The sequence below is a fragment of the Podarcis muralis genome, chromosome 2, assembly GCF_964188315.1.
Source record: "Podarcis muralis chromosome 2, rPodMur119.hap1.1, whole genome shotgun sequence".
NCBI classification, from domain to species: domain Eukaryota; kingdom Metazoa; phylum Chordata; class Lepidosauria; order Squamata; family Lacertidae; genus Podarcis; species Podarcis muralis.
This window is the reverse complement of record NC_135656.1, coordinates 50,412,847-50,437,402: the sequence shown is the minus strand read 5'-3', so window position 1 is coordinate 50,437,402 and position 24,556 is coordinate 50,412,847. Positions and strand designations below refer to the sequence as shown.

General features: G+C 46.0%; 2 protein-coding genes across 3 annotated transcripts in view; one reads left to right on the top strand and one right to left on the bottom strand.

The window, feature by feature from the left end:
- Positions 1-24,556, bottom strand: part of IL17B (interleukin 17B) — a 257,212-nt gene that overhangs the window by 195,635 nt on the left and 37,021 nt on the right. The window lies entirely within an intron of this gene.
- The window catches only part of AFAP1L1 (actin filament associated protein 1 like 1), a 69,376-nt gene that overhangs the window by 36,264 nt on the left and 8,556 nt on the right, over positions 1-24,556 (top strand). Inside the window, exons 2-14 of one of the 2 annotated variants that reach the window (XM_028717634.2) lie at positions 5,907-6,035; positions 8,862-8,945; positions 9,948-10,045; positions 11,864-11,975; positions 13,682-13,780; positions 15,498-15,709; positions 16,696-16,875; positions 19,194-19,289; positions 19,455-19,548; positions 20,301-20,453; positions 21,226-21,437; positions 23,150-23,295; positions 24,414-24,492. In XM_028717634.2, the coding sequence (XP_028573467.2) occupies positions 5,907-6,035; positions 8,862-8,945; positions 9,948-10,045; positions 11,864-11,975; positions 13,682-13,780; positions 15,498-15,709; positions 16,696-16,875; positions 19,194-19,289; positions 19,455-19,548; positions 20,301-20,453; positions 21,226-21,437; positions 23,150-23,295; positions 24,414-24,492 (1,694 nt within the window). The remainder of the gene's footprint in view (positions 1-5,906; positions 6,036-8,861; positions 8,946-9,947; positions 10,046-11,863; positions 11,976-13,681; positions 13,781-15,497; positions 15,710-16,695; positions 16,876-19,193; positions 19,290-19,454; positions 19,549-20,300; positions 20,454-21,225; positions 21,438-23,149; positions 23,296-24,413; positions 24,493-24,556) is intronic. The other variant, XM_028717635.2, reaches the window with a different exon arrangement.

Genomic DNA, 24,556 nt, shown 5'->3' with positions numbered 1-24,556 from the left:
AGCAGTTTGCGATTCCAAATTCCATCAAGGCTTTCTCTTTTAGACCTTGCTAAGGAATGAGATGGGAAAGGCTCTTGACTATTTGGGATTACACAAAAATATGTGCTAAAATAATGAAGAGGGAGGCAGACCGAAAGAAAGGGAGGCATGTGCATTGTCCTTGAACAAAATGAGTCCACCTGTTTCATAGGGGTTGCTGTTCCCCCAAATGTGTTCCAGGGTCTGTTTTTACCTCCCAAGACAGTCCACACTCTGGGAAATACACGTGGGCTCCATTATGAAAAGGCCTGTGTTGTGCCCTCCTTGAGGATAATGGAAAGCTATGCAGCACAACATGGGTGAATAGTTTTGCAGGGTGTGGGTTCACTTGCCGTTTACAAGACATATATTCACAAGAGGACTGAAGTTCTTTTGTTCTTCTGGTGTTTGTATGGAAATGTGAACAGTGTGTCTGAACAACCCACCTTACTCGCCATCCCCATCAGTCAGCACTTTGGAATTCACCTTGCGGCCAATGCTGCTGAGAGCTTGCTCCCTGTGGCAAGAATTTGCCTTATAAAAACCTGGAGCTTTGCAGGGAAGCTACCTGAGTCAGATTGTGACTCACAGCAAAGCTTCTGTGGCTCATGCTTGTTACTGATGCAGAATCTCTGCATGCTAACTATAGCGCTGAAATGAAGGACCTCTTCCTCAGCAGATGGCTGCCAGGGTATCGAGTCAACCTCTGTTCAGCTTCCAGCTGCAAGCTGACTGGCCACATACCCATTGCAAAAAAAAAAGGAAATAAACAAAATCCATCATCCAAAAATGATGACAAAGGAGGACTCTGATTTGCACAAAAATTGCATTTGCTAACTTATTTCTATAGATGCAAGTGTAGAAATAAATTACTATAACTTAAATAAAACTAAAATACATTTCTCCATTGAGGGGAAGACGGTGACTCATTTGGCTGCTCAATCAGCTGGCCAGCTGCTAACTATTGATGGCCAACTTCATGACCCCTGATCTACCTACTTATAGTTCTTTGTCTTCAAACTGAACTTCAACAAAGGAATTCAATTAGAGGACTGCCATCTGTGCTACTTGTCAAATTCTCACTTGGACGCTTTTGCACATAGGAGCAGTGGTGCATTGCTTAGACCTGAATGACTGGATATCTGGCTAAGGCCAAGGCTTTACACGACAAGCAAACTTTCCTCATGAAACTGGCTTCTGTATTGCACAGTGCCCTCAAGTATAAAAAGGGGGCTTGTGTATCTAGACAGTTTTTGGGATGTGCCAGGAAGTTCTGTGGCAACTGCTTATCCCTGACTTGTGGCCACAGTGTATCCCAGAGTGTTTGGAGATGCTCTCTATCCCATAATACATACTAACCCTGTCCCCCACCCCACCCCATGGTAGAACAATGGCTTCTATTGTCCCCTGGGACACTCAGTAGGCCCTTGGTTGCAATTAGGACCGCATCACATCCTCTTTATGGCAAATGCATGTTATAAATTATGAATCTTGGCTTACAGGAAGCCTTGGGGCTGTGCACTTCCAGTATCCTCGTAATGACACTGAAGAAGGGGATAAAGATAGATTATCAGGATATATCATCCAACTCCAAAGGGTTTGCTCTGTGCTTTGTGGGCCTGGAGGTTGGAAGATTTTAGAGAAACCTGAGTGAGTGATCTTCCCTAATGGCTTGATGCAGTTCTCTCTTGTTCTTCTCTTTAACTAAATCCAAGCACCTCCTAGCCATCAGGAATTAAAGCCAAGTGTTTGCCTCCTGTGCTGGATAGAAGTAAAGGCTCGATAGAGTGTTCCAGGAATGAGGAATGAATTATTAGAAAGTGTAATGCTCCCACTTCCACTCAGCCTAAATCAAGCACTTCTAAGTCCCATTAAACTCCACCCATGTTAAGCATGTTTGTGGCTCTCCCATGTTGAAATCACTCATTTTGAATGAGTGATGCCCCAATTTTGTAACAATTCTTGCTTCATAAAATGCATGTTGCAATCCCATAAGGTGAGATACCTTGTCTTCTTTACCTGTCTTCTTTACCTTTTTGTAAAAAAAGAAAAGAAAAGAGGACATATGTCTGTCTTTTTCCTCTGGCAGTCAGCAAACAGTTGCCTGCTTGTGGATCTCTGGTGTGGAATAGTGTGTGACGCTTGAGCCTTAAGGCTGCATCAGCCCACCTGTTCTAAGAATACTGAATGTATCATTGCCTTAATGCCTTGGACAACAAGAACCAAAGAGAGCAGAATTAGGGAAATGAGGCATCTCTTAGGGCCTGTCCACACTTCTGCTTGTGCTGTGCCTAGAATGCGGTTTTCCACCTGCCCTGCTCCTTTCCAAGGGAAAACCCACTCTTTAGCGATAGATCAGAGCAAATGGCAATTGCTCTTGCTCCGAATGAGCACTAAAGACCGGTTTTCCTAGGGGGGAAGCAGTGGGAAAAGGGAAAGTGTGGATAAGCCCTGGATGAAGATGTCTGTGAGAGCATCTTTTTTTAAAATGAAGGTTTTATTTAAGCAGAGAAGGGTCAGCATGACCACAGCCATGGATTGCAAAATTGCTTTTTAAATTAAAATGGCAAAAAAGGCTTATCAAGATTAGCATCTATTTTCTGCATTAAGAAAATAACAATGGGATGGAATGTGCAAGCTGGGAGTGTGTGAGAAGAACATGCATAAATGCAGACCAGTGTTGTAAGATTCTCCCCTTTGAATAATATAACAAGTGTCTCTGAAACCAGTTCTGTATCCCTGAAAAATTATGCTGCCTCTCCCGACTCTGGCATTTCTTCCCTTCTGGACTCATTTCGCTGCGTACTTGTCTTCCGTGAGTTTGCTAGGAATCTATTTAGCTAATTTGTGAAGCGTTTGGTATAACAAGCATCTGGACAGTGCATGGTGCTGTTCAAATAATCTCAAAGAAACAGATGAGTATCTTCCTGCCGAGCTATTCAAATATTCAGAAGTGGAGGGCCTCATAATGCATCAAGGGTTCATTAGGCAATGAGCCAGCTGCTTAGTAGATTGCATTGCAGTAGATAATATATGTAATACCATCCGTCTGAATAGTGTTGGGGATGTGAGGAGACAAAAGCCACTGAGAAGAGCGCCCTGTTGGCATGAGAGATTGCGCTCTGGAGAAATTACCCAGCTCCTTCCTCAGTAGCTTCTTCCCTGGGGTAGTGATGCAGTGCAGTGGTAAACAGACTTAGCTATGAATCAGGAACTCCCAGGTTTGAATCTCTGCTCTGCACTCACAAGCAAGCAACTTGATCTCAGCTTACTTCCTCACCCCACCCTTCTGCAACAAGGGGAACAATAACTTACCTTTCAGGGTTCTTGTAAGGATTACAAATAGATGGTGCAAATGAAGGGTTTTGGTGCTATCCAAATGTCTATTATTACCATCATTGTTATCATCTGCTTGCATTCCATGCAGCATTTGGAGCCTTGAGGAGTTGCATATAGGAACCTGCAATGGAAAGGACAACCCTCAATCCTGTTATTACTCAGTGAATGTTCAGCATCCTGGGAATCTCTGTTTTGTTTTTATGTTTAAGTTTGTGGCCCTTTGGAATTGCAAAGTTAGGCTTGAGATGCCAAGATTTCCACTGACCAGGGCTTTAATAGCCTGCAACCCCTTGATTTTTTGACTGGCAGAAACAAATAGTCTGCTTCATTGGTAAATTTTATGCAAGCCATTGGTTTTCTTGACTCAGGCAGAATACACTGTATACAAAGCCCTCCTTTTCATAGCAGTCGCTGTCTGTATTGCAGATGGTGACCGTTTTCTCTTTTGGAATGTTATTGCCTGAATTCAGCAGCCTTCCCAAACAAGCCGATTCCCCATCAAAAGGCTGACTTTTAAAAGTGGAAAGGTATTTCTTAACTATGATGGGAGAGATGCACTTTATACCACTTTCTGAGGATGAGGTGACTTCTCTTAAACAACACCCTCGTGTGCAGCTGGGTGTCAAGTTAAAACAAGCTGAGCTGTTTAAGAAATTTAATTGTAGCCTCGTTTTATTCTTTGTCTGAAACTGCTTCCCTCCCCCGCCGCTGCAAAACATTTATAAAACGGTGCTGTTTAATTTTGGGTTAACTGTGTTGTGTGCTGTAGTTTGCATGTTGTTCCCACGGGATGTTCAGAAGAGCAAGTGAGCCCTGGCTGAGTGCATAGTCAGTCATCATTGAGCCAGGGAACATTATTTGGAAGAGCCTTTTAAAAGTAATGTGATAATTAAAGGATGCAAGTTGTCAGAGCAGTGAAGAGGGCAGCACAAGAAAATGTGCCACTGCATGGAGCTTGGCAGTCTTGCAGAATTATCTTTGGGAGATTGCTTTCCCCCATCCTACATTCAGGGGCTGGCTCTTAAGATTGGAATATGTAAATGCCATCCTCGAGAAGAGCTAGTTTGTACAAAGCATGCAAAAGCAGTGCTCTCAGGCTGCGGTGACTGCTCTGATGAGGTGTTTTACCTCAGTGTGTATGGGAGCAACCCTTCCATGAAAATAGGGAGACCTGAGGCACCTCTTCATATGCACCTACCTTGAGGTGATAGCCCCATAATTCATCAGAATAAAATTATATCCCTGCCTCACCAAATGGAAGCTTCTTGTGTTGAGATTAAAGTGAGTGTTTACCTCTTCAAAGCACCTTCCACCAGCACAGCAAATATCTTGTGTTGTCGTTGGGAGGTGTTTTGCCCCTAGCATTCCACATCCCAAACAGAATCATTACTACATTAATGGTACTAATGGTAGTAACTGTCCTAGTACTTGTGGTCACCTAACATAGGCCAGAGTGTTGACTTATACTAATATTGGGTGGAGGACCTCTGAAAATCGGAGGGTTGGGGATCTCTATCAGACCAGTCTTTCGAAACATTTAACTGCTGTGTATGTTCAGTTGCTTTTTAAAAAGAAGTCCATCTCTGATCTTGTCCCCCCCCCCCCCGCCCACCATTGTTTATATTTGATATAGGATCCTTTTCTGGAGATAGTACCCATATTTTGATAGGAGCAGAGTAAGGCTGCAATGGCTGCACCTCATGCTCTGTTCATCCAGCAACCCAGGTCCCACTTCCCTGCCTGTCATAGGGCAAAATCAGAATAACTGAATGACTGAAGCAGGTGGGAGAAGAGAAAGAGAATGAGAGAACGCCCTGTGGAAATGGAGTAGGAAATGCTTTGGTTGTAGCCTCTCACAGTGTGCTAAAGGGTATAGGCAGGCACCTTCGCCAAGTGAGGAGGCCATGAGGAACTGGCAATTCTCTTCCCAGGTATCATGGAATTTGTCGCTTCTCCCTCTCCCTGCTCACCTTGGTACACTTGATCTGGCCCATCTTTTATATTCCATACGGTGTTGATGGAAACAGCAGGAATCTAACTTGGAGTTCACCAACCCTTTGGAGCCAGTAGGCACCTTTGGAATTTTGAGAGCATGCTGCGGTTACTAGTCACAAAATGGTAGCATATAACACAAAACGACTGCCACGTCTAAGGGAGCAGAAAAAGAAACAGGATCACAACATCATGTGGGTGTGCTCCCTGTCAGACCACCGTCAATGGAAAATTAACTTCTACACTACCACACTCACTTACAGAGAGAAGCTTTTTGCCACTGCTCCTCTGTTCACAACAAAAGGGAGGGAGGGTTGTCCAATCCTGGCATCTAATGAATTGTGGGCATGTTTAAGGAGCCATGTTCAATGTGGGAGAGTCCAAGGCAGTGCAAACAGGAAGAGCAAACTGCCTCTTGTGCTTGGTGGATTTTTTGATGGACAATTACTGAGATCTTTTCCGGGTGCCATAGGTGGAACGGGTGGGCACGCTGGGGCCCACGGGTGCTGAGCTGGTGACCCCTACCCTAATTCGATTCTCTCCTTTTCTGCCCACAGTTTTGGATCAGCTCCTCCCTGAGCTTAACGTTCTGCTCAAGCTCTTGGACCACGAATACTTGAGCTCCACCACAATGGAGAAGAAAACAGCCGTCTCAAATATCTTGCAGAAGCTGCAGCCCCCTGCAGGTCAGAAAGCCCTTGCTGCCATCTCTCACCCCTGCCCATCAGGCTGACCCCTTTTCTTCCTTTATTTGTTCTTTGTGTGATTCCTCAGGCTGAGGCAACCTTAAGGTACATTACACGCTCTCCGCCTGCTGTATTGTGGCACGTCCCTGGCTCCTGACATGCCTGCACATGCTTTTGTTTGTCCAGGGCTCCTCTCTTTCAGTGTGAGGGAATGACAAGGGTGGACCACAAAAATTGTCCTGGTTGATTTGACTCCAGTAGTGACAGCCACAAGTTGTATAGCCAGCAGGGCCTGTTTCTTGCCCTTTTTTTAAAAAAATGTCCCTGCCGTCAGGATCTGAAGGGCTTCTAAAGAGGCAAAAAAGTTAAGTTAAGGCTGTGTCATCTCATACTTATTCATGAAAAATGACCTGAAGACTTTTAGCATGGAAGGAGATGCTGGTTTAGGGGCAATTAAGATCTCCCCCAGCTGCTACTGGACAGCAGTTGCAATAAATACAAAACAAAAGAGCATGTGTGTGTTTTTCCTCATGAAGTAAATGGCAGCTTTGGAGGAATGAGCAGTCTAACTCTAGGGAATCCGCATTGGGATGGGGCAGGAGTAGATTAAACCCTGTTCCCCCAGTGCCACAGTTCTGATCCAAATTGCCTCTGCCCACATCAATGAGTAGTTTTTATGTTTTGTTTTAAAAAAATAGTAGTAACAGCCTTTTCATTGATCTCACACAACTCATTTGGTTTGGCCCTATAAAGTGAGCTGAGGATGTGCCATATGTAGACTCTGCATTTTCACAGGTGGAACCCACATGCCATTGTGCCTCCTTGATATAAACCTGGAGTGAGGATTCTCTGGTCCTCTGGATGTTGTTGGGTTATCACTCCCATCTCCCCTGACCATTGGCCAGTTGGGCTGGGGCTGATGCAAGTTGGAGTCCTGTGATACCTGGAGCACCACAGGTTCCCCACACCTGATATAAGCAAGCAAAGAGAGAAAGAGAAACTACACCCCCCCCCCATCTCCAAACTAAAGCAGTTTTTCTTTTTTCTGCACTTTACCCTTGTTTCATGCTTCCTGCAATTGCTGTCCTCCACAGCAGCTCCTAGGTCACCTGTGTCACGTCTGCTGTGTGTCCCATAGTCATTCTTCATAACGCTGCTGTACTTTGTCCGTTTATTGCTAGAGGTACGTGACTCCCTCTGGTGGAGCATTCCATTGAGAAGGAGTCCTCCAGCTGACCTTGAGGAGCAGAGAAAAATAGGCATTAAACAATAGCTGGCAAGAGCTGACCATTGTGTTCTTTGATATATTTGAGCCCTATGGATTCACCCAAACTTTCTCAATATTTGTGATAGCTCACTGTGCAGGGCAGGTGAAATGGCAGGCTTCTGAAGATTGAAATGTCCCCACCTCGACTTTTTAGTGTTCCTTATCTTCTAAGGCAGCTGTAGCACATTTACCTTTAAGGAAGCCACTGAATAAATTCCATAACAAGAATCCCCAGGAGATGGGGTGGGGGTACCTAACAAGTGCCACATGGAGTGGGTGTATGCATGTCAGATCAGCAGGCACCTGTAGCTCTTAAGCCTGCAGGCAATGTGAATAGTGATATTTGGCCACGCTGTAGCTGGACAGGAATTGCCCTGTGTTTCCTGTGGAAATGTGTGTTTCCAGTAGCCTTCCTGCTGGGTGATTTCTGCTGAGAGATGAGATTTCCATGGGAAGAGCCAGAGGCTTGTATTCTCTCCTTGTGAAGCCTCTCGATTATCCCCTCTGCAAGACCCAGAACATAATGATTCTGTGGGGTAGCCAGCTCTGAAAGAAGAGGATGGCTTCTCCATTTTGCTTTGCGCCTCTCGGACAACAGTTATTTCCTCTTTTGTTTCTGAATCTTCATGTGCGGGTGGGGAATAATCCCCACCCCTCTTCTCTCTCTCTCTCTATATATATATGAATATAAACACTACCAATTTAGGTTGGCTAAAGTCCAGGATGTTAATAGCTGCTTTGAGGGGGAGCCAATCACTTTCATTGAGCTGGGAAAAGAAGTGCAAAATTCATGTGGCACGAGATAGTGCTACAGAGCGTGTAAGATGTAGTTGGTAAATTCAGTCAAAAAAACCTCTATTTTTTGTTCTGGTGAATTTGGCGTTGAACTAAGGCTGGGTACATACAAAAGCATATCTTAAGAACATTTTTCTCCTCAAAGAATTCTGGGCACAGTAGTCTGTTAAGGGTTGCTGACAATTGTAGCTCTGTGAGGGGTAAACTACAGTGCCCAGAATTCTTTGAGGGAAAGAATGTGCTTTAAAGGTATAGTATGAATGTAGCCCAAAACTACTTTTGTTTTTTGTGAGCCAGACCCAGCTTAACAGGAAGGGGTTGAGAACCTGCATTTCTGCATCATTGGCATTTCGCCTCTAAACCCAGAGCAGTGGTTTTCAAACTGTTTTGGAGTAACTTGGCGTTCCTTGGAAGCTTACTGGGCTTCCTCCATGAGAAGATCTCTACTGAGACGAGAGCTTTCCTGGAAGGTTTCGATCTTGCTGCTTCTGACTGTCTCCCTAAAAAGGTGCAGCTGCAAAAGAATGTTGATATGTGCAAAGATCTTTCCAGTTTCATGAAGATCAACAGTGAGACCCAGTAGGCACCTTGCATGAACCGAATGTGCCTTAGAACACTTCCCAGAGTCCTCCGTGACATGCAAAAATTCCATGCCAGACATGCTGATCTAGGAAGGATTCCTCGAAGCAAGAGTTCCCACTGGTTTAGCTCATGGTCTGATGCAATCATTCCTGTTGATGGCAATATCCTTTCTGACTTTGCAGGGAAGGAAATGAGCTACATGTACGTGAATACAGCGACCTTGCATAATGGCACTAGCTTTGTGGAGTCACTCTTTGAAGGGTTTGGTACGTACAGTGAACTGTTCCAACCTAATGCTGCTTGCCCAGAGCTTCCCTGCCTTTTATGCCTGTTTGGCCCTCAGCTGTCTGGATTAGCTGGTTACAAGTCCAAGCCCTGCACAACAAGTCTGTGGCCCTTGGCAGTGTCCTGTTCTTTGCATGATTCCCTAAACTCAAGGTGCTTCCCTCCACCTTTCCTCCTAACAATCCTTGCAGGAGAAATCCATGAAGAACAGAGAAGGACCCATGAGTAAAAAGCTAATCCTTTTGCAGTTGAAGGGGCTCTACCATCCCTCTCTGGTTATCAGCTGTTCTTGAATTCAAAGATACCTGTGATTCAATAGCACCCTAGTATTCAGCAACCTGAGGGCTTGTGCAGACATATTTTGCAACATTGTCTATTAAGAAGATATCTGTGAAAATTTCACAAACTATATTGATAAGTGGTTGGCATTAAATCCATCCTTACATTTAACATGCACTTAAAAGGGGGGGTAGCAGCCATGGGGTGGGTGGGGTGATTAGCAGCAGGCAGGGAATAGTTTTAACTCTTCGTAAAATCAATCACTCATTGGAAGCTAATAATTCCATTGGAAGGAAATCCTCCATTGGCAGCTAGTTTTAGCTAAGTAGGTCTCACCCATTCTAGGACCCTCAAATTATAATTGCCCAAAATGCCTAGATAGACAGAGCATCAGGGTAGAGGGGTCAACTGCACAATTGTATAAACCTCATCCCAGAATGTGGCTGTTCTTCCTGACTTAACACTTTCTCCTTGACCTTGTCCCCAAACCTTCTCATTTTTCCCATACCCCATATGGTTCAGGAGCAAGGGGCTAAACAATTCCACTGCCCTGTACTATTGTGGGCACAGATGTTAGCGTCTGTAATTCCTTTGGGCAGTGGGAGGGAGGGATGTCCATAGGGGCTCTGTAATGCAACACAGAGATTGCATGTGAGGTTTGATAGTGGCATTGCTCAGTGACTGTCTTCCAACCTTCCTACCAGACTGCAACCTGGGCAATCTTCAGGACATGCAAGAGGATGATGGGGAGGTGAAAGAAGGCATTAACTTGGAACTTTCAAGGAGCCAGCCTGCTAAAACGGTAAGTCCTTGCAACCCACAGTTTTCCACTGCTGAACCTAGGAAGCTGCCTCGTACAGAGTCAGACCATTTGTCCATCTTGATCAATATATCTGTGGCCCTAACAGGCTGACGTTTTCCAGGGTTTCAGGTCAGGGAAACTTTTCCAGTCCTGCCTGTAGGTGCTGGAGAGTGAATTTGAAATATTTTGCATGCAGATCATATGCTCTACTGCTAACCTATTCCACTTTAGGCTCTAATAACGCTGTGACTGGTTATGGCGGAGCACTTGATATCTGGAGGGGAACTACAAAGAACACCTTGCTAAGGTTCTGCAAAATACCATGGAGGACAGCTGTGTTGACATTCATTTCAGTTTTCTTAATGTTGTTTCCAGTGCTGGGGTTAGCAAGAACAGATCAGTAAGGAAGGGAGACCTACATTTTTGTGCCATCTTCTCCTCCCATATGCATTCCATGGATAAAAATCCTAGCTGTGCACTTGATCTTTGCCCATCCCCTTTCAGAAATGCACCTGATCTACATTGAGACCTGGGTGCAGTCACTGGAGGACACAAGGTGAGGCTGGAGACCAACAAGAAGTTTACTTCTTGTTGTTTTTCTGGAGAGCTGAAGGCAGTCTGAAAGAGGCATTGCTACTTGTGGTATGTTCCCTCATCCCACTCTTGCCTCCGAGGAACAGATTTGTCAGCATCTTGTATTGTTTTAACCAAACCTGTTTGGCCAGAAGCAATAGTGGGACAAAAGAAGTGTGTCTGTGCAACAACTGCACGATGAGGAGGGCAGCCTCTGTCAAACCACTTCTAACTTTTTTAAAAGGGGAATTGTCTGTCTCCAGTCTAAGAGAAGGCTTGGTGGCAATTTGCCATGTCTGGGAGAGAGGAGGTGGCGGAGAAAGAACAGAAGTTGCCCATCCGTTGTCTGAATGGGAGTGGTTCTCTGAAAGCAAGCCATGCATAGGGTTGTTTCCAACAAAGTGCTACTTGGAGTAAACCCATTGAAATCAATGGGTTTAGTCATGTCTAGTAATTTCGGTGGACCTATTACAATTTTGGCTAATGTTGGATACAATCCATGATTATATTCCTGTGCTCCCAGTTCAGTGCTCTTAAGTCAGGAATAGGCAGAAGGTAGCACCAGAAACACCTGGCAATTTTTTAATTTTACCTATTTATTAAATTTGTATACCTCCTTTCATCTGATAATCTAAGGTTGATTCACAAAATAAAAACACAAAATATATAATTTCCAATAGATAAGCAAGGATTTCTGACTTTCAGTTGTTTAACAACAAAATGGCTCCCATTCCCTCAAATAGACTGCTGAAATGAAGTAAGCTCAGGGTAACTGGGAACGGGTGTTTGCATAGAAGCATGTTGTGCTCAGCTCAGTTTTGATACTAAAAACAGATCCCCCTTCTCAGCAGCTGCTCATTCTAACTCTACATGTCTTTGGCACCTGGCTCAAGTCTGTAGATCTTGGGATTCCAGTAAAATGCAGAGCAGATTGTGCAAGCCTGTCCCTGCTTTGAGTCACAGACAGACCCATCACAAAGAGCCACAGTGAAGGCTGTGCTTTAGGAGGACAAGGCTGTGTTCCACCTTTGCTGTTAGAGGCAGTGTGCCTCACAAATGCCAGCTGTTAGGAATCACAAGAGAGGAAAGCGCTGCAGCACTTGGGTTCTGCTTGTGGGGTTCCCATAGGCATCCGATTTGTCCGTGTGAGCACAGAATACTGGACTGCATGGGCATACCCAGTTGCCAGATTTATAACAGCACAGACCTCTCCAGATCATCCATGCTACCTCTTCCCTCTCACAGGTATCTGGGGAGCCACCTCCACCATTGCCCACCACTCCTCCTCCGGAAGATTATTATGAGGAAGCCCTGCCACTGGGCCCAGGCAAAGCCCCCGAGTACATCACATCCCACAGTAAGTCTAACTGGGAGCTGGAGAGAGAGAGAGAGAGAGAGAGAGAGAGAAAGCCAGCCAGCTGTCTGGGTCCTGGCATGGCTTTGTGTGCTGGCACTCCCATATCAACCTAGGAAAACAAAGGCTCCTCCCAGGTGTCTGACAAGTGACAGGCTTGTAATTTATAGGCCCCAGGGAGGGAAATGGCGCTGGGGAGGGGGGCTGGGCTGTCACACTCCCTTTTTCTGCTTCCCTGCCCTCTCCACCCCCAGACTCTCGGATGTCACAAGCAGTTGTTTGCTCAGACTTGCCTGGAAATGTGTCACTAAACCCTGAGTGGCAGGAATGTGAAAGTCCTGAGCAATCTCTCTCTCCTCCTGATAGGTTAGAGAAAAGCAGAGAAATCAACTTAGCCCCTGCTCTTGTTTCCCTTGCCTCTGATAGAAGACGGAGCCTGGGGCAGATCGACTATGAAACTAATGAAGCTTCAGGATTTCTCATCCTGGAGGGCCCCCAGAAGCGACTTTAGTCCACCTTACTGAAAAGCTTTGGGTCTAGTAGACCCAATATTTGAGCTGCATGACTAAAATTAATTATTTTTTTGCTGCATATATTTCAGCAATCCCACATATGTTGTAAAGGTATGGGATCTGTGGTGGAACAACCCCATTAAAGAAGATAGCAGTGGTTGCCCAAACCTTGTTGCTGGTTGCAAATGAGCCCCCATAACAGTTCAAGCTTCAGGGGTCCCAAAATGTAGACCCGCCACTGCACTGGGCCCTGAGTTATGCTCCCAAGGCGTGGACAGAAAATTAGGAGATTTCTTGTGTGCCTCATGGCATCAAAGCCACCAGCAATGTCAGGAATGGGTGAGTCCTGACATGAAGGACTCTGAGAGAAAAATCGCCCCCGGCAAAGTCCAGAAGAAAGCAAGAAGGCAGTGTTCTGGTGGGGAGGGGAGGGAAGTTCTTTCTTTAGTAGTGTTTTGTGCCCCAGTGGGATGTAAGGAAAAACCAGACTGAAGGGATTAGAACTGAGTTCTCATTCGCCCTGTGTGTGGATGAGGGATACGTGTTGGAGGGCGTGTCAGGAACCAGAGCACTTTTTCCAAGCAGAAGCCATTAAATGTATCATTCGCACCCCGTAGGTGATGCCCCTTCTTCTGTGGGTGGGGTTCTGGTGTCTGGTGGCCATTTGGGAAATGGCGGAGGAGAGCCACGGACACAGCTTCCAGTTTTTCCCCTCAGAGTCCTGTTGCCCCCTAATCCCATTGCCTGCCTTTTTTCTATCTTCATTAGAGGTAAAGGCTGTCCTATGTAACCTTCTCAAAGTTGATCGGCTTATTTCAGCACTGCCTTCCAATAACATCTTCCTCACTGCCTTTGTGCAACTGAGGGAACAGACACAGTGGATCCCTCTGGGGCTCATCCACACTTGCATTTCTCCCATGATTTCAAGGCACGGGTCCAAGAAGTATTTCTTTTATCCCACCACTTCCCCCAGGAAAACCTGCTGTTTAGTCGGAAGAAACATCCATCAGGTTTTCTGATTCAGCAGTCAACAGCGGGTTTTCCCAGGGAAAGTGGTGGGATAAAGTAAAACTCTCTTGGACCTGTGCCTAGAAATCACAGGGCAAACAGAATAAAGCACCGGACAAACAGAAGTGTGGGTGAGCTCTGTGTGTGTGTTCATGCAATGGTCTAACATGTCATCTGCTTCTTCTACAGATAGCTCCAGTCCCCCCAACTCCATAGAGGATGGGTATTATGAAGATGCAGATAGCAACTACCCCCTCACCAGAATAAATGGAGAACAGAAAAACTCTTGTAAGTAGTGCTGCAAAGACATGTGTTGTATAGCCACAGGTGGAATGGGACACTTGGCCTAAGCCCTTGGCTCTGTGAATGGGGAAGAATGCAGGAAGTCAAAGGTGTAGGAACCTCTGACTTCAATGTGGCTCCACATTGGACAGTGCCTCTGGCCTTGTGCATCACTGGTGTGGGGTCCCCAAAAGGTTGCCCATGAGAGAATGTGGCCCTCTGGATGAAAAAGATCACACACACACACACACACACACACACTGACCTATGGTAAGGCTGAGCAAATTGTCCATTAATGTGGACTACTATATACAGTGTTACAGGTTATATGCATAGGTTTGGTGCATACAACTTTCAATACGGTAAGCCCACAACTTGTGCTTGTTTTACTTACATGATCGCAACCTTACACAGATGGGGACGGGGGAGATAAATAAATTGAGAGCTGGGAAAACCCACCATTCTCCACTCTCCATTTATTAATTCTGCCCGCCCACCCCCCCCTGCCCATGCACCCAGCAGATTTTCCTCACTTACTGAGCTTTGGGAGAGCCCCAGAGCCCCTCTCACCACCTTCCCAACGCCAGGTAAGCAGGGTCCTGGGCTTTGGGAAGGAGGCGCAAGGGCTCTGGGATGCTGCTGGAGCCCTCTAACTGCCTTCCCAAAGCTCAGTAAGCAGGGAAGGTTGCAGGAGGACCCTGGGAAGATTTAAGGGACCCCCTGCAACCTTCCCACGTCCTGATAAGCAGCCCTCTCTGCCTTGCAGGGGATAATTCTGGGGTTTCCTGACTTTGTACAATTTTGCTGTTGCACGTGGATCCTGAAACCGAGTCCTTGCATAAGTGGCAGGCACACTCTATTCCTGTTTAGGAACTGTTGCCTGCAACCTTGTGGTGTAGAAACTTGCTCTTTAAATATTACCGCTGGGGTTAGGGTGCCTCAGGGACCATGCTGGACCAGTGGATCTGATATTTGCAGCACTTACTCTTAAGAGCCTTTATGAAAAAGCATGTCCAATTTTTTAAAAAGGTGCTACTCCCAATGAAGCTCCACCTCACAGAAAGCTTTGGGATTTTCTAGAGTCTGCATAATAGTGAAAGCCTTTCCCACAGCCCACTAAAATTGCCTCAATCAGGGTTTATCTTAATTTGCAGGAAATGTAAAGAACAGCTATCACTGCATTTAGCTTTAGATTACAGAAATAATATGAACTGGTATATTTACTGTGACCTGAAACACAATGCATTTATAAGTACCTTCCCCACCGCCACCACCAAAAACAAAGTAACTTGGAAAATGCAGTGGAAAGCCCAATCTTTAGTAAATTCAGAACACAGCATGTAAGGAAAAGAAATAGACTACAGAATATTTGAGGCATGATAGCAAGTTTGTGCCTATGTAGTTCATGGGAAACTGGCTTCAGTGGAGGTAGAACGTAGGACAACAAACTGCATCTCTGCAATTTAACATGCCTTGTAAGAACTCAGCAGTGATATAGTTGCCCTATAGAGATCCATAAATGCTAGCTTGGGAGTTGGAACAGCCTGTCAGTGTCATAGGCAGGCTTGGAAAGAAGCCAAAGGAAATGCAGAACCGTATGTGTTCCAGAAAGTGCCTCCTCTTGCAAAGCTTCCAGCTGAAGGAGTGATGGCATCCACATATAGGAGGTTGATGGTGTCGGCATGGTACCTTGGGTGATTAAGGGCTCTCTGCTTCCTTGTAGACAATGACTCTGATGCCATGAGCAGCTCCTATGAGTCCTATGATGAGGAGGAAGAGGATGGGAAAGGTCAGAGACTGACACACCAATGGCCGTCAGAGGAAGCTTCCATGAACCTGGTGAAGGACTGCAGGATATGTGCTTTCTTGTTGCGCAAGAAGCGCTTTGGGCAATGGGCCAAGCAGCTGACGGTCATCAAGGACAACAAACTTCTGGTGAGTTGGTGGCTTGTGGAGCACCTGGCCACATGCAGGAAAGCAGGGAAGGATTTGGGGAGAAAAGTTGGAGAGTCCTGCATTAGCTATGAGCTAAAGACACCTGGCAAATCAGTTCAGTTTGCATGCATGAGCATGGCTGGGAAGGCCCACTCTCCTTAGGGTCTGGCACTGACTGGTAGAGTTGGCAACTTTGATGAAAAAGGAAGGACTAGTCAACAGATCTAAGAGCTGCATAGTTCCCTTTGCTGGCCAAGTCAAAGATATTGTGCACTGTGTATGTCACAGTTTTTGGTTTTTTACACATCCTTTGTCCATGGTCCGTAACTACCAGTATTTGTAGATTTGCTGCAGATTTATATGCCAAGCCCAGTGTGGCCCTTCTTTAAGGTGGTGGTGAAAAACTCAGGCATGATGCTCCAATTGAAGTTAATTCTCTGAAAGTTTTATTGGGAGTTTGAAAAGCAACAGGAGGAAGGGGAGAGTTCAACCCTTTCTTCACCTGACATTTTCAAATGATTATGTGGCGTGGGGGAAGCGTTAAGCACACACACACACACACACACACACACACACACACACACACACCGCTTCTCTGATTCCTATCAAACCTTTGGAAAAAGGTTTTCCTGATTCCCAGCCCCCTGTACGGTAACTCATTAGGGCAACAGGACACATATCTGTATGTAATGACCCCAAATTGGGGGGGGGGGGCCAGTTTCTTTGAGACTGGTAAGATTTCAGCACTTCTGTTTTTTGTTCTGGTTGTAAAATATCTACAAATCTAAGGCACAGTATTTGGTTAAGCAATGGGAGTTCCCAAGCATTTCTCTTATTTTCTTTCGTGCACCTCCTCCTCCCCACAACGACATGGGACCTTCCCACTGCTTCTTCTCTGTGCCGAGAGGAGCCACGAAAAGTACAAGAAGAAGACCCAACTTGGAAAGAGTGATGAACATTGTGCTTTTTCTTTTCTTTAACATTAGTGTTACAAAAGCTCCAAGCATCGGCAGCCACACCTCGAGGTGCCACTGAGCGTTTGCAACGTTGTCTACGTGCCGAAGGACGGGCGTCGCAAGAAGCACGAGCTGCGCTTCTCCCTGCCGGGCGCTGAGGCCCTGGTGCTGGCCGTGCAGAGCAAAGAGCAGGCCGAGGAGTGGCTGAAGGTACTTCCCTCAACAGCAGGAGAGCTCAGTTCCACACACACCCAATTAAAAAAGAAACCCCCTCTTTCTGTGCTCCATCAAAACACAAATGCCAGCTAATGCCCGTCCATGTGAACAGCCCTTCTGCCCTGACCACTGTAAATCTGGTCAGGTGTATCAGGCCCTGTGGGAAAGGCACTTGTTATCTCTCCAGTGGGGAGGAGGGGGCTTTCCTACTCAGCCTCTTATCACCCCTGCCTGGCTGCAGGAGAGAAATAGCCAGCCAGCAGGGCAGACCCTGACACCCCCTTCCTATAGTCTGGAACTGCAGGGCTGCAGGAAAGGGGCTGTTTTGATTCACACTTGCCCGCCTGCCCCCCCACTCTTTCCTGCCTTTGTTCTGAAGCACTGCAGATTCAGTAGGAAGCTCTGCGAGATGACATCACCAATTCTGCCTGACGGCAGGGTCTGAAAAAGGTGGCGGTTTCAGTGCTGCTTGATCAGGCATAGGCAACCTCGGCCCTCCAGATATTTTGGGGACTACAACTCCCATGATCCCTAGCTAACAGGACCAGTGGTCAGGGATGCTGGGAATTGTAGTCTCAAAACATCTGGAGGGCTGAGATTGCCTATGCCTGTTCTTGATGGTAGTGTCTCAGAGAAGCTACTGTTCCTGCCTATCCAGAGTGGGAGAGGGCTTGTGTGTGCACGCGCATGTGTATGCTGCATCACTGATACTTGGCTTTCTCAGTTGCACTTTCTCTTCTCTCCCCTTGCCCACTCCCAAACCTGTGGCCTTCCAATTGGCTACAGCTCCCATCATCCCTGTCCACTGGCCAGGCTGGCTGAAGCTCATGGGAGCTGGGGTCCACTGACATCTGGACACAGTGTGGTGGCAATTTCTAGCTAACAGATGCTAGTGGTTTAAAACAACATCGTGATAGCCCCATGCTTGTTCATTCTAATGGCTCTCTGCCATGGATACCAGCAGGTGATCTCCATGAAAGACACATAGATTTAACCCCTCCAGCTCAGCTTTGTGGCATAAATGGCGACTCTTTCAATTTGACACACGTCCCTGCTGCCCAGACCTTTCCAGGTTCTCTTTTTGGGATTGATGCTTGGATGTTGGAGGTTAAACCGAAGGAAGCACAATGCAACACGCAGGCTAGGTAGTTTATTATAATGGCATTCTGAGTCCAGGGATTGAAAAGGTCTTGTGCATTTTGTGGTTCAATTTCTTTTCCGTCTTGGCAGAGCAAGTGTACTTTGGCATGAGTACTGTCAGGAACCTCAGCATTTATTAAAACCGTCTACTCCTCCCTGTACTGGTTGTTTTTAGAACTTCTCTGTCTTTGCCCTTGCTCCATATCACTCACTGGCACAAAGCACTTCCACCCCGCTGGCCTGGGATACGACTCTTCAGTTCCTCCATTCCTCAGAAATGTGAATACTCTGTTAGCACTGATCCAATAGGCACTCTGGTGTGCTGGCTAAACCCCACTTGCAGCTGAGAAATTGCAGTCCTTGAAATGAGAATACCTGAGCAGATGAATTTAATTCACCCAGACCTGTTCTAAAGCCTGAAGACAACCTATTGCTGAAGGTGAAAGGTGGGAAGTGGGTCTGTTGGAAGAAATAAAAGAAAGTCTGCCTTCCTTTATCCCCAGTCCTCACTTGGGTTTCCTTGGGAAATCTTGTGTCAACATCCATGGCTGAAATGTTACAGAAACCAGAGATAGGAAGAGCAAAAGTCATTGACAACTAGCCAGTGAACTGTCTTGGAAGCTAATGAGCCTTGAGTTAAATTAGGACAAAATACAAAAACTGGCTTTATTTAGGTCAGGGATAATACCCTGCTTCTGTATTCTCAGAGGCCACTTTCTTGCATTAAAAAAATCCCATAGAGAGATGAATAGTTAAGGTTGGCATATAACTCTATCTCTCCTAGATTGGACATATTTTCTATCCATAAGAAGAATTTTTTTCCCCAGCCAGAACTCACCGGAACTCAGTTTTGGCACCTCTTTCTCTAGAAAAAGAGCACTGCTTACAAGACGCACGATGGGCAAACATTTTCCCATACCCTTGATTAAAAATTTGGTAGTCTCACCAAGGGTCCAGTAGAATAGCCTGCTGGAGTCCAGTCTGGCCCTTTGACTGCTAGTTTTCAGTACTGAAATCTACTGTTTCCCTTCTGTCAGGTAACTGAGACTCGGTGGCACATTTGTTGCTGAGAAGCCATCACTGGATGCTTTGCAGCAAAGTGAGCTTTCAGTTGCAGCTGATGGGCTACCAGTGTTTCCATTGTTTTGACACTCAACCCTCTCCTCCTGCAGGTGATAAAGGAAGTGAGCAGCCCCAGTGGAGGAGGACTGAGTGGAACAGAAGTTCTTACATCTCCTCTGCTTACATGCAAGGTGGACCATGACAAGGTAGCTTCTCGCTCGGAGCCGAAGTAGGGGTGATGTTCATGAATGAATACAATCAGTGTGCTCCGTTTTTCTTTTAGCTGTTATAGGGGGCCTGAGCAGCCAAGGGATTGTGAGTTTAACCCTTTCTCCCCTGCTATGCTCACAACAAAAATCTCCTTTGCCCAGAGGTCATCTCAGGACAAACAGACATCTGACTCGGACAGTGTGGCAACGGCAGAGAACGGCTCTTCCATGGCTCGGAGAGAGGTCCATGAGCAAGGTGAGTCCCTGGTTACTTTCCCCTTCCCCTATGAGCCAGGTGTTGCTTCTGGTTGAGGCAGCAAGAAGCGCAGCACTTGGACTAGAGCTCCTGAGAGACCTGGGTTTAAATCCCTGCTTGACCACAATGCACACAGGTCTCTGCATCTCAGCCCAACCTACCTCACAGGGTTGTTGTGAAGTGGGAAAGGCCTTAAATGCTGCCCTCAGCTCCTTGGAAAACAGGTGGGTGATAAATGTAATAAATAGATCCTGGGCTTAAAGAAACAAAATCCAGGTTCCATCTTGTGTAACAATGACCCCTTTTGCTGTTCCCATTGGGAGCAGAGTTACCATTGTGCCAGAATTGCTAGGTCAGTCGCCCTGCACTTTTCTTTGGGACTAGTGAGTAATGTTGCACATGCTAGTTCTGTAAAAATGCTATTATGAAGGTTAAAGCACTCTGTTTCTGAATTTGCTCTGTGTTGCCGCTATGTTCAGTCGGCTCTTAATACCCATAAGGGAATATTCTAGCCTGTAGGTTCTAGCTGTATTTCAGACCAGTTAGTGTTTTTCATATTTACCCCTTCACCTGACCTCCCTTAGCCTCTTCATGACATTTTACAATCTGTTATGATGAGAGAGAGAAAGAGAGAGTGTGTGTGTTCTGGAGGTATGAGGTCGGGGAGAACAGACCTTTAGTTACCTCACAGTTTCTTTGTTTTGGTCAGATACACCATGTCTTGTTTTAAGCTCTGCTTCTTCTCCCTGTAGGGAAAGGCAAAAAAAGTGGCTTGGCAGACTTGAAAGGCTCTGTAAGTCGAGCAGCCGGGAGGAAAATCACCAGAATAATCAGCTTCTCCAAGAAGAAACCATCCCCTGAGGACACCCAGACATCCTCTACAGAGGAAGACATCCCATGCTGTGGTTTGTACTGGAGAGGGGAGGACAGTTCAAATGCAAACCATTTATTAGCTGGTGCCTTAAGAGGGGTCCAGTTGGGCTCCCTTGTCCCAGTTTCCGATTGCACTGTGTTATGTCATACAATACCGCACTGCAGGGGATGCAACAACAATACTGCAGAACGGAGCATGAGAGGTGGGGGGGGATGCCGACTTTTAGCATCGTATAGGGTGCCTCTGAAATTAGAGAGTGCAAAGTCCGCCACTCCAAATATGTTGCCCACCCCCATATCCGATAGTTAAATCTTAATTGTTCGATTGTGCAGTTGTCTTTTCTTACTTATAGGAGTGAATCAGCTACTTTATGGTAAAGACAAGAGCACTGGCATTCATAATCTATTTTATGCTAAAAAAAACACAGTGCAAGGACTCAGCTATAGAGCTGCAAATAAAACATTTTAAGTGTGTTTTAAGTACAGTATATACAATGCAACACTAAATGGAGGTGGTGCGTTTTACGGAAAATTAAATGTGTTTTTTTAAAATGCTTTGGGGGGGCATTTTCAGTTTTTATATGTGTCTAGATTCCACCCAAGTGACTTGGCTGATACTCATTCAGGCAAACATCTCATTGAGCTAAAGTAATGCTTGGTTCTTGGAACTGATCTTCTGATTTGAAATCTGTCATGCCTAAGCTCATCATTTCCTTGTTTCCTAGAACACAAGATTTAGGCTTTTATTTATCCCATAATGGTTGCTGTATTTCTGATCAAATGTCTTTGTGCATCTCCTGGCAGGCTACTTGAATGTTCTGGTTAACCAGTGCTGGAAGGAGCGCTGGTGTCGTTTGAAAGGCAACACCCTCTATTTCCACAAGGACCGGACGGACTTAAGGACCCATGTGAATGCCGTCGTCCTCCGGGGCTGTGAGGTGGCACCAGGACTGGGCCCCAAGCACCCCTTTGCGTTCCGCATCCTTCGCAACGGCCAAGAGGTCTCTGCCTTGGAGGTGAGTGAGGATTCACTCAGGACGGCTCTGCTGAGGAAGCTGCAGTCCCTTTGACAGAGCCTTGATCTGACCAACGACCGGGGTATAGGCAGACAAGGCTGGGCGCCTGGGCATCCTGCAGAACATAGCATTTAAGAGCAATGCCTTGAATGCTGGAAAAACTCTTTAGAGTCCTTCATGAAATTCAGCCTGTGGCAAAGGCATTTGTTAAAGCAGTATGGATTGTATACAGTCATACCTTGGATCTCGAACACCTTGGCTCCCAAACAAATTGGCTCCTGAATGATCGGAACCTGGAAGTGAGTGTTCTGGTTTTCGAATGTTCTTTTGGGAGCCAAACATCCAATGGGATTTCCACGTCTTCCTATTGGCTGCAGGAGTTTCCTGCAGCCAATCAGAAGCCGCACTTTGGTTTCTGAACGTTTTGGAAGTCAAACAGGCTTCCGGAACGGATTCCATTCAACTTCCAAAGCACAACTGTATCTTGCAGCAGCAGAAAATAATTTCTCTTCTTTATCATATTAACAGAATTAACCCTACTTCATGCTGCTTGTTTCGTAAAGTATGATGAAAGCTTAAATGTGCCTCAGTTTCACTTAATGCACTATAACTTCACTTGGACCTTATGGGAGCCAAGCAGATATTTGGACATCTGCTTGTCCATATAAAAATCATACTGAAAACATATACATAAAATATGATCTCTAAGCAGACCAAGAGAGAGATTGAGAGCACGCGGTGAAGCAATAGTATTCTTTGGCCATGTGCCCATCTTGATTTATTCATTTCAAATGTGGGCCGAGGTTCTGCCATGCTTTTGCAAAGGCTTCCCCTTGTGGTGCTGTGATAAAAACATCAGCCTGTGTTGAAGGCATATTGACTTGGGACTAAGGGGACTTGTTACTGAGTAGACATGCTTAGGATTGCAATGTACTCCCCCCTTTCACCCCCCAACTCTGTCTGTGCACTGTCAACCCAAATCACAACCCGTTTTCAGGGTCATGTGGGACAGCCTTGAACAGCCAGATATTTTGGTTGAATATGGATAATAATAGGAAGCTTCCTTATTCAGAGTCAGACCACTGGTCTTTCTAGCTCAGTAATGTCCACACTGACTGGAAGTGGCTCAGCAGGATGCTTCCAATCCCTGCCAGAGATGTAGGGGTTAGACCAAGGGCCTTGTGCATGAAGAGCAAATGTTCTGTGGCTGAGCTGTGGCCCTTTCCAATAATTTGTTGTTAAGTCGATTAGTTGTGTCTGACTCTTCGTGACCCCATGGACCAGAGTACGCCAGACACTCCTGTCTTCCACTGCCTCCCGGAGTTTTGTCAAATTCATGTTGGTCGCTTATAACACTGTCCAACCATCTCATCCTCTGTCGTCCCCTTCTCCTTGTGCCCTCAATCTTACCCAACATCAGAGGTCCAATAATACACACAATATATTCAGAATTCATGTCCTCCCCAGCTTCTTTAGAGACCTTTCGCTTACATAGCAGTGTGAGCCTTGCACACACAGGATGCCTTGCAAATATTCTTATGGTGAACAGCACAGCTGTAAATTTGGGAAATGGGGCACCTGGTGTAAAGGAACAATGCACTCTGGAAAGACATGTCCTTGACCATGTTTCCTTGTGGGAAGAGTGTGGCCTTGGCTGTAGCCCAGAGCAATGTGTGCTTCCTTTCACTTTAAACTATTGTCTTACTCCTCAGGCGAGCAGCTATGAAGACCTGGGGCGCTGGCTTGGGCTCCTGCTGGTTGAAACTGGCTCCCAGACAGCCCCAGAAGCCTTGCATTATGACTATGTGGATGTGGAGAAAATCGCCAACATCATCAATGCTGTGAGACACTCTTACATGTAAGCGTTTCTTCCGCTAGCGCTCCGTGACGCAGCCGGGTGTGGAAACCACCTTGTCCCCGTCTGCAGGCGAGAGTGCCTGTCTCATGTTCTCCCTGCCCCCAACAGAGCCTCTGAGGATAAAACTTTCTGTTAAGACCACCTACGCCAGCAACAAATCTGCCAAGACAGTTTTTTTGGTGTCTCTAAAAAAGGGGTTAGCAACCTAAGGCCCATGGGCCACAAGCAGCCCATGGGGGTCGTTTAACCAGCCCATGAACCCCTGCCGCCCACTCGGAGACCCCCACCAAGCCACAAAAACTTTGCCGACCCCTGCTCTAAACCATGATCCAAATCAAGATGACAACCTGCTAAAATCATACCTGAAAGGCCAGAATAGAGTAAGCCATTTAGGCTACTGTGAATGTGAGCCTGAAACAAGCAAGCCTGCGTTCGTGTTTCCTGGTTTATATCATGGGTGTGAATGTGGTGCAAGCGCTAGTTCCACTTTCCAAGATAGGAAGCATAGAAAACCTCACACTCTGCGCCTCAGGCTTAAATGGCCCTTTTGTGTATAAAGAAAAGATGAGCCCATATTGAAACACTCTTATGTATGGAGCAGAGAATTTTAAATATCCAAGCTGTGAGTTTAAAAGATTGATATGGAGCAAACATTCTCGATTTCTATGCTGTTATCTCCATAGCACCAAGGGACATTTCACACACCGTGCAACGGCATATCCAGATTTATCAGGGAGTGTATATTTGGCAAGCATTTCAGGCAATCTTGCTTCCTCGATAACTGCAGTCACGCTTAACTTCTTAGATGCACACTTAACCTTTTGACTTGATTTGGTTTAATGTGTTCCACATTTCCAACAACATTTTCAGGTGTGCACCCAATATGATATGTGTGAGGTATCTCCACTCCTGTGTTGCCCAAAATACAGGGCTTGGCAGAAGTTTATGATGCAATAGCATCTACCAACCCAACGTAGGAGGGCCTGTGTTTGGATTCATTTTGTGAGTGCAGAGGGTGGCAGGAAGAGTTCAATCGTTCTTGCTGGTAAAGATTGTCAGATTTTGCAATCAGTACTAGAGATGTAGAGCATGTTTTGTCTGTTTCTCTGCCTCTTCAGGTGGGCCAGCTCCTCCCTTGAGAACCAAACAGATGCTTCCCGTGTATTATACGATGAAGTCCCCTATGAGAAGGTGGAGGTATTTGAAAAAAGAAAAGCAGAAATGCCATAACTCTCTTCTCTCCCTTGCTTCCTTTCCCTAA